Below are 10,600 nucleotides of genomic sequence, written 5' to 3'. Positions count from 1 at the left end.
CATTATGTTTAAATATGAATAAACGCTTATCGGATTACGACAAATCACTTAACCCCCTACCCTTTTCCAGAAAACCACATCTGGTGTATGTCTTCTCTCACGCTGGGTAGAATTAATAAGATAAAGTAGACACTTCCTGTCATACCCGACATTATCTAATCAGCGACAATAGCTGTTTACATTTTTCTTTATACATTTTTTTTCTTCTATTAACGTTTAATAAAAGTCATATTTTTCTTCTTTCCATAATAAATATTCAATATAAAGTTTTTATAAATGAAAAGATTATGACCATAATTTTGCTATCATAATAAGTCAATGTTTTCATTCTAAACGTATTTGTAACAATCAATTTTAAAGACTAGCTCACAGGATAAAAATGAGATTTCATAACTTCTTTTACATTATGCGAAATTAAAGTTAAATTTTCCCATGATATGTTTATTTATATATTTTTTTAATTCATCACACTTTCCTCTTTTGCTTCCCTTTTTCCTAATTGCAGTGTTTTAATTTTTATCAATCAATTAATATTATTTATTTTCATATTTCTAATTAATTCATGGCGAGATATGAATATAATAAAGCGTGTTACAAATCATAAAAGTTAGGGGAAATCAAACAGCTGTTAACGATCAATAGCCCACCCTTTGTCTCGGTAGACCAATCACGGGGATCGATTGACGGGGCCACCGCACGTGGCCGTCGCGAGAGTTTGTTTGTATTAAGATTATTAAACCAGGGGATGATAACGGCATTATTGAATGGTAGCGAATATTTTCTTTGTGTTCACATAGACATGTGATACTCGGAGAAAATAACGGTCGATGACAACTGTCGCTGTTATAAGAGGGATTTGACAGTTCAAATTTAAAACATTCGATTTCGATATCTGGACGGTTTAAGATCATTATATGCTACTGAAACGATTTGTAACCAATATTTACCATAAATATTGAGATTTATTGGGATAGAGATTTTATGATTATGAGTGTATTGATTTAACGTGACGTTAGCATTACAAGTATTGATCCGGAGGATGGTTTGCACTCGACATCAGATCATCCAAGATGGATGCGAGGAACAATGGACCTGGAATAAAAAGGATAAGTCGCACGAAGTCAAGGTACAAGGAAAAAGATACTTAACTGCACACTTCCATCCAAACTGGTCTAATGGTACGGCGGGTGTCCGAGGCAGTGTACCACTGAATTATGGACGACATTACTGGGAAATCAAAGTATCCCAGAGAATCTTCGGAACCAGTATGATGTTTGGAATAGGAACGAGGAATGCTAGATTACATGTAGATTCATTTGTTAATATGTTAGGAGAAGATGAACACAGTTGGGGACTTTCGCATAAAGGACTTCTTTGGCATAACGGACAGTGTAAAGAATTCACGAAACCTTTCACAGAAAACCAAGCTACTACTTTGGGAATGCTTTTTGATTGGTTCGAAGGAACTTTAACATATTTCAAGGACGGTGTGAGTCTTGGTGTTGGTTTTTCAGGACTGAACAACATTGACGAGGACTTATTTCCTTTAGTTTCGTCAACTGCGGCCAAAACAGAGATGACATTAGGAATTCGTCGTCGAGCGTACTTGAGTTTACAGGACCGATGCCGTGCTACGATTCTGTCCAGTGTAAAGAGACAAAACGAAATTGACATTCTCCCTCTACCAAAAACAATCAAAAGATTCTTGAAAAATTATAGCAACAGTACATGTAGGTAACAAAATGTAGCATGTTTTTGTTTAAAATAAAGCTTTATAATTTTTTATTATTTCAAGAGAGGAAAAACTACTTTTTGACGGTTATTTTTTTATTTTCGATGCAATTAGCAAATTCTAGAAAAAAAAAATCAGTTTGCATATTTTTCAAATTTCATTTTCAAATTTGAATACAATTCTAATTTCATCCAGTTTAATTGTTCATATTATTCATAATTTAAAAGCAGTCACGGTATTAACACGGCGACAAGTCCGTTATAAACTATTGATTAACGACAGTAACCTTGCCAGCTGCTGCATAATTCATGCACATACAGTAATAAAAATATTTAACTTCTTTGTTTGGGAATAGCATACACTGGCATAGATTACTCGTAGAAATGTCCATTTTTAATGTGTGGAAAAGATGTTTGTACATTTAACTTATTTAATTTTAATTTATTTAATTTATTTTAATTTATATTATTGAATACGAAATATGATTCATATTTCAACTTGGATGAGTTAATCTAGTCATTGTGATAACTTATTAGAACGAGTGTGGAGTGCGCGCGTGTGTATGTGTGAGTGTGTTTTCTGAGAAAAGATATAGTGAATGTATGCTCGATAGAATGTATTTATAAATGGAAAGAAAGTAATTGTGAATAGAAAGAATGTAAATTATGAATGGAAAGATATGTGACATAGTATGATTGAGTTTTGAAGATGAAAACAAATGTTGATGAATAAAAGCGCTGAATGTAAAGAAAATTGAGAGATTGTTTGATTGATTTTATTTATCATTGAACGGATCTACAGAAATCCTATTGTAATATAACTTGTATAATTATTTTGTGTGATGTTCTAGAATCTCGGGCTGGGACCCAGTGCAATACGAACAAATTCATTCTTCATTGTGTTATAAGGTTTTCAACATGATCTCATGAGTAGGTTATGTATATATTTCTAGATTATTTATTGTTGTCATGGAAATCATGTTGTATTTCAGTGATACATGTATCCTACATTTTTCGGTTTTCAAAGTATTTCTCTCTGTGATATTGTTTTCATTTCTTTGTATTCAAACATCCATTTTTTTTCTAGATTTCGTTTTCCTCCAAGTTTTGGTTAATTTTAAAGCAAGGTCAAATGGAAATATAAAGAACAAATACTTGAGGTTGTCATTTCCTTTTTCTTCGATGAAAAACGGGTGATTTTTGTATTTTCGATAAAAGGAAAAAGTAGTTGGTTATGAACGATTGTTGAAACCTTAACATGAAAATGTATTTTGCTATATTTATAAGATTTTGTGTACTTATTATGTTGTAATACAATATGAAACTTATTACTGCTGTTTGTTGTTTTTCACGAATAGCGTTCATTGCTGTAAATGAACGTACATCTAGTACATGTAGTAAACTACTCTTTTTGGAATAAGTTTAGCAATTCGTGGATCCAAATGGGGGAGTTTTTGGAATGGGAACGGCTTCTTCCTCAAATTTTCTCTTTCCAAATATCTGGTTTAAATCCTTATTAAAATTTGCCTTTCCACCCTGAATCTTATACAAAATTATGCATTGGTTGGCAATTACATCTTCCACCCAATATCATAAAACAAAGGTGAATTATAGTGCAAAAAATATTTACAAGAATTAGATCGTTAACAGTGTTGGCCGAGAGCTTGACATCTGGTATAGGAACCTATATTATTGAAGACCTTGTGTTGATTAAAGGTTTATTGTGGTTATTGTGTTGTCAGGTTAACCCCTTCTCCTTTTATTCACAAAAAATGTAGTTCTTATTTGTGTGTTTTCAAAAATGAGTCATAAGACGTGGACACAAGGATTTCAACGAACCCTTTGTTCTGCCATCGGACAAACTACGTTTGCAGATTTTGTCTCTTATAGTATGAATTTGTTCATCCAACTTGTACTACCAAATCCTTGGTATAGGTAAATTGTTTAATGTATTGACCAGACCATGCAGATATATCTATACTATAACGAAACTTCAGCTTACAACAACTGGAAGTGTTTTACGACCTTGGCTGGATATACAGCCCTCGCACGGTCGGTCTTCAGCTTATACAGTGATTGAACATAAGAGTTCTTCCACTACTTGTTGAGGGATAGACACCACACATATCCGTTCTTCAACACCTAGGTCCATAGTTTTTTTTTTTAAATGATACAAATATTGGAACTACTTCAACTAAGCACGTTGGTTAACTTATGGCATTAGGTTAAAAAATTGCCCATGCTTATATTGTTCAATAATCGTACAAAGATTTTTTTAAACTTAAGCATTGCATGTTGTGTTGAAACGGAGGTTTCGATCAAACAATTTAACAGACTGCAGGCCCCTTTTCAAGTTTTGGAAACTTTTAACTCAAAGTATGCAGAAAAATACAGAAAAACGGAAATACAAAAAAATATATAAGAAACTGTATATAAACAAATACAAACGAGCAATTTAATGGCCTTGTGATTTTTTTTCAAAATAATGGTCGAAAAACAAATATAATATACATCAACAAACGACAATCATGTAGTGGACTACAGGCTACTCACTTGGGACAGGCACATACAGATTGTGGCGGGGTTATTGCTGGCGCCAAACTCGCCAAAACAAAAAAGTTGACAAAGGCTTAACTCATCATGCAGATCAATACAAAGTAACAAAACATATATGTTACAAAAAATACGTGGCAGGGTATTTATACATTCCCACAACAAAAAGACACTTATAGTACAGATCCGACAGTATATACGCAGTACTTGCTGACTACTCATTCAAAGCCAACAACAACTTATAAAAACATCATGTATCTAACGCAGGCACTTGTCTCAGAAAAAATATTTCATGTTTTTATTAATAAAATCTAGAGAGTGACACACGGCATGCTAGTTTAAAATTCTGTTTCACTCCGGAATGTTCCCTGTCAGCCTTGCAATTCGCAGGGAGTCTCACAATCGGCCCTGCAGGTCACAAGAACCCTCCCAATCAGCCATACAGGTTACCGTGAGCCTCACAATCACTGAACCATCCAGGTCACATGGAGGGCAACTAGTAAGCCCTAAAGGTCGCCGGGAGTCTCTCAGTCAGCTCCAGAGGCCATCGGCATGCAGTGTCCAAGTCAGTTCTTCGGGTCGTCGGATTGTCTTTTAGACTTGCAGAGTTCATCCTTGTATAGTCCGAGATTTCTATACCAACCTCTTCTCCTTCAACGGGTCTTTCGACGATTGTAATGATAAATACATTCTCTGTAATGATAAATACATTCTCATCATGACAATCGTTGAAACATAAAGTTCTTACATGATATACTAGTCATATGTTTCGTTGTAATCTAGGAAAACACCCATTAAGTATAAAAACACTGCCATGAACTGATGATACCAAAAAAGAAAATATTGGACAACGAACAAAACAGAAAGATATTGGACAACGAACAACATTCTAGACCCCCATACTATACTTACGGAAAGCTTTCAAAACAACAATTGCACTTACTTACAAGGCGTTTCCCTTGAAGGAAAAGAAATTTTCAACCACAATAGTACGAGTAGTAATCAGATATACTTATTATTCTATTAATATTAATGACTTGGATATATCTTTTATTTTCCGAAACACTTTTATATCGGTTCAAGTGACAGTTTCTATTTTGAATACACCAGCTTTGATATAATCATGTATCATTCGAGTCATATGTATATCTATATACATGTATGTATACTATTTTGTATATTTTTGTGTTCTTGTGTTGTCATTAATTTATCAACTTATTTGCATTTTCATTTTTTATGTTTTATAATTGAAGGAGTCAAATGTTTTGAATATATTGTCTATAAACATTATCGATTTGATCTGAGTTTGCTGCACCCTGTGAAGTCAGCTACTCATGCAAGTGAGGCGGCATCGAGTGATATTCTTTCGCACAGTACTTCAGTAGTGACTTATTTTTAAGCAGTGGGTTATAAGGTTAATCTCCCCTCTTTTAGTAATGTGTAAGCAAAACCTTACTTAAGGCTTCATGCATGCGGTTAAATCATATTTCTGTAGGGGTAATCAATAGGTTGATCGTTGCTATCATTCTGTTAATAGTATAAAAAGAGTCTGAAGTTGGTATTCCTTTATCTAATGTTGAACTCTACTCAATCTTATGTATTTGCATGTTGACACCACAGCTAACCCTAACTGACTGCCATGGCTCATAACAGCAACAATACCGTGACCACCAACACATTCCGTTACATTCTTTCTCCCTCTACAAAACGGACATGACTCATAACAGCAACAATACCGTGACCAGCAACAATACCGTGACCACCAACACATTCCGTTACGTTCTTTCTCCCTCTGCAAAACTGTTATTGAGAATAACGTGTAATAAATTGATATTGTGATAACAGTCACAGCTACACATTGACAATTTATTAAAGACACAAACATTACGTTAGGAAATCGTTTCCAAGCGAATCTGTGAAGGTTTTCTTTGATCATTGTCAATACAACCATCGAAGTATTATATTGACTATAATACTTCCATGGTACAACAAAATCGCACTTTTCATTATTTTTACCTGTTTTTTTTCGACAATAGTACTTGAACAAGTTATAACTTGCAAAACTGTTTGAGGAAAAGCGGACGCGTTTGTGGTTACGACAATTGGAACATAGTTGACAGTCATCAGTGAAACATATTCCATAACAGTTAACCAATCCGTTAAGGTGTCTGTGCAATTTTCGAAGGAATGATGTCAACTTTACCATTTGGAACTCTTGATCCAATAGCTTCTTTGTAAGCAGCAACCCTCTACTAAGAAAACCATGCAGCGCTGCCGGAATGTTGCTACATAAACACAGAAAGTTCACAATTGGGAAACTGAAATCATCATCTCTTTTTTCGTAAAGTTTTTTCGTCAACCGACCCTCATTGTCAAATTCAAGATGTAAATAAAAATATGAGAAAGACTTAATTGTATCTTTTATATATATATATATATATACTTTATCATAAAGTTTGATGGAAATTGGAATGGATGCGTTCATCATAGTCACCAAACTTTGAATTATTTATAGAGAGGAAATCATCTTTAAAGGATTATGCCAATCAGAACTACTCGGCATGTCTAGTTGCACAAAGAAAGAACTAGCGTAGCGAGATGACCGAGTAGTTACGATTGAGATTATGCTAGCCTCTTATTATTTTCCAGTAAGAATTTCAGGTATGAAGTTGTCTGAAATTGCTGAGAAATTTCTTGATTTCAGTAAACAAGTACAATAAAATAAAAGGGTGCACTGTATCACTAGTACGAACTGGTCAACTCAACTCCATATTCCGTGGCTTGCTAAATAAAAATCAGGGGCAGAATATCGAAGAGGCCTGAGACTGTGTAATGGGCGTTTTTATTTTAAAACGAAGATGCAAGTGCCCACAGAGAGTAGGACAGTGAATAAATAAGTCAGTAAGTAAAAGAACACAAGATGGACCAAACAGTCTTCATGGAATGCCAAGCTAACTGCCTCCATCTACGACTAGATTAGCTGCCTACATCTAATTATATGCTTAGACCTTGCAGTTACTGATATATTGTATTTTGGTTAATCTTGTCTTAAGCTAATACCATACTGACACAATTTAATCACATTCTTTTTGTTTTGTTTTATCAACTTAAACTTAACTTTTATCCTTTGGTTTTATAATTTTTCTCAGTTTCATATTTTAATCATTTAACTTATTAAAACCGGGAATCAAAACGGTTTTTAAAATCATTTTTTTAACCTAGGTAGAATTATAAATGATGTAAATAGCACATGATTTTAAACACTTGTTTTTAAAATTCACAATCTTACCTGTATATAAAGTTTTGTTTAAACTTAAGCACCCACCACCCCACTGTAAATATCTGTGTAAATATTTTAAACACATATAACCCAAGTGGGAGTGCTCTAATATATAACGGAGGAAAATACCTGTACAGAACAGAATAGAACAGAACACAGTTCAAATGTCCTGAAACATTCCAGATATACTGTTACTTCCGGAAAATTTGGGAAACAGGTTGTCTATAAAGTGGAAAATAGACACTTTAAAGGGAAATTCCGCGATTTTTTACTTATCATCTAATTATGTTCATCTTAACATAAAAAACACATTTGCAAAGTTTTAAATTTATATTCCTTCTAATAACGGAGAAAATCAAGTATTTGTAACGTTTTTGGTTGAATTCTCGAGTGGGTCGTGACGTATTAGCCCGATTTATTGAATTCTGGGAAAAAATAAAATCTGTTTAACTCTTATAGCTTATCGACAATATACGTAATTAAAAGCGCACAGCTGACGAATGGTCGTAGTTATTAACCACAATATAATAATGAACGAAAATGAATATGCATATACCGTTTTGTATTCATTGAATTAAACTCCTATAAAATTATATGTCTCTGTCTCTAGTAAATGTTTTTGAATAAATTTAATTAATTATTGTTGAGATTTTATTCATAAAATATTTATTGAACATTTTTACTATTTACTTGTCTATTTACCGTTATTGTTTTGATAATCATTTCAATGCAACTAATGTGTGAGCAGAGTGTGTATCTTATTTTGTAAAGGTCACTGTATATTTCTCGGCTTGAGGTCAATTCGTTTACCTTGTAGCTATTTAGCCGCAGGTGTGAGTTCAAGCGTACACAGGTATAAATGTTGTTATTTGGAAAGGATATCCAGAAAGGATTAGAAAGAGTATGATGTCACGATGTTAATACACTAAGATTTAATACACGATGAGAATAAAGATTCAATAAATAAATTGTGTAAATTAATTGAAAATAAAATTCAGATTCGTAAATCCGAAAATGTATAAAAATAAAAGGAAACAATTTTTGATTACTTTCTTAGCGGCAAATTGGCGTAAAGATTCAAATATGAAGTAAAAAATAGTAGTTTTAATCTTTAATAAAAACTAAATGCAATATTACCCAATTTGATATACCATTGTGCATCTGTTTGATATCATTGACTTTACCGGAATTTCTTAACTTGTATTCAAATCTGGCTGTGTTTAAATGCTAATAAAACTATTGCAATTTTAAAGTTTTTAATTGACAAAAAAATACAACATACATGATTTTTTTTTAGTTTCTTTTTAACATTTTATTCTTACATAATTAAATTCATTTGACAATCATTTACACGAACTTTTTGTGAAAAAATACCAATTATCTAAGCTAAGGCATTAATTTTTTTTAAGGATTTTTGAGGATTTTTTTTTTAATTCTATGATAATAGTTGTGCAATGTTGAACATGATAGCCGTCATTAATCCAAATAAGTAATACAGTAGTTGTAATAAAAGTTATTTTTAGTCATGCATAACAGATATTGACGAATTTAGAATAGTTCGTCCATACATCGTTGTTCTTGAAACAATCATTATTAGTATACATGTAAGTTTCCTGACGTATAAGAGCCATTGAGGATGAGGTCCAGAGAAAGCAGACTAGTAGCGTTTCGTTCGTTTGTTTGTTGGGAAAGGAGATGAAATGCAACCGCTTGTACAGCTAAACAACAGAATTACCATACAAGCATTTATAGTCAACACAATCAGAAACAGTTCCCATCGTTAGACGGGGAATATGAAGGCTTTCAAGAATGAACAAGTGACATGTCTAACTCGAACAGTTAGAAAACGGACTATCGACATTGACCGCTTGTTCTTAATATTTGAAATTGTATGCATATATACGTATACGTTTATGATAGTGATGAGTTCTTGAGTCTGACAAAAACTAAATTCCTTCATGGTTATATCTTGCCATACGTTTATATTGGTTTGAAAGGTGATTACTCAAAATCATTATTTGAAAATCCTGTTTGTGAGATGTATATTCATTTCAATACAGAAATTTCGTCTATATATTTCACAAGTGTATAACACGGAGAAGCTCTGAAGGTCCATTACTCCCCTTTTGTTTGGGTGTGAACCATCGATGTTGACAGCAATATCAAAGAATAAGATGATGATGGTAGAAAGAACTATGGGCGTCATGTGGCAAATATTACATGCATATCGGACAATGAGTTGTCAATCTGTATGAAAAGATTTCCAATACAACCATATTATTGAGAAGGAATGTTTACATGCTATACTCTCGTACTAGTATTACAGGGTTCTTGTGGCGTTCACCTTAGACACACATCTTTTTAACGATGTTTAAAAAAAAGACAGAACCAATTTAATGTCATATTTCCCTATTTTTTTTTTTAAATATAACTAAAAGTCTTTCATCTGACAAGATTACCCCTATTTAGCGGACAAGTTATTTATTCTTTTTTCTGTTATTGAATACCAAGAAAAAAAATAAATCCCGAAATTAATTTGAAACTTTGATACTCAAAAGTTTCCCAGCAAAATACTCAAAAGTTTCCCAGCAAAATATTCACATCTCTTCGGGATAATTAGTGTTCGTCCAGTGGCATATATAACAATTGTGATGACGAATTCCTTCCTTTGTTCGAGAACAATCTTATTGAAATATAAATCTGTGATTTTACTATGTCCACAACTTCAATGAACCAAAGCAAAAGTTATACATCGACCTGTATTTAAATCAAATTGGTTCTCTTCTTCTTCTGGTATACAATAGTCTATCGACATTCGATGATTACATACTGTTGGCATACGTGGACTAGTCTATTTACAACACTTTTACCCCTATTTATTCAAAATATATGTTTTTTTCTTATGTTCAATGTATACATGTATATATTTTAAATTGCGCTATAGTTCCGTAACTTTCTATCCAGTCGTATAAACGAATCGTCGGCAAGTGCGTACATTTTTTTAAATCAATATTTCTGGTATGTTCCAATCTGTCC

At 32.9% G+C, this 10,600-nt stretch overlaps 1 protein-coding gene across 1 annotated transcript; it reads left to right on the top strand.

The window, feature by feature from the left end:
* The first annotated feature begins 728 nt into the window (after window positions 1–728).
* LOC143056667 (SPRY domain-containing SOCS box protein 3-like) lies at window positions 729–2,085 on the top strand. Its single transcript, XM_076229826.1, has one exon. It carries the CDS (start codon window positions 1,040–1,042, stop codon window positions 1,736–1,738), a length of 699 nt encoding a protein of 232 aa, XP_076085941.1. The 5' UTR covers window positions 729–1,039; the 3' UTR covers window positions 1,739–2,085.
* The last annotated feature ends 8,515 nt before the right edge of the window (window positions 2,086–10,600 follow it).

Source organism: Mytilus galloprovincialis, chromosome 1, assembly GCF_965363235.1.
Source record: "Mytilus galloprovincialis chromosome 1, xbMytGall1.hap1.1, whole genome shotgun sequence".
NCBI lineage: Eukaryota > Metazoa > Mollusca > Bivalvia > Mytilida > Mytilidae > Mytilus > Mytilus galloprovincialis.
This window is presented reverse-complemented; position numbering and strand designations above follow the sequence as displayed.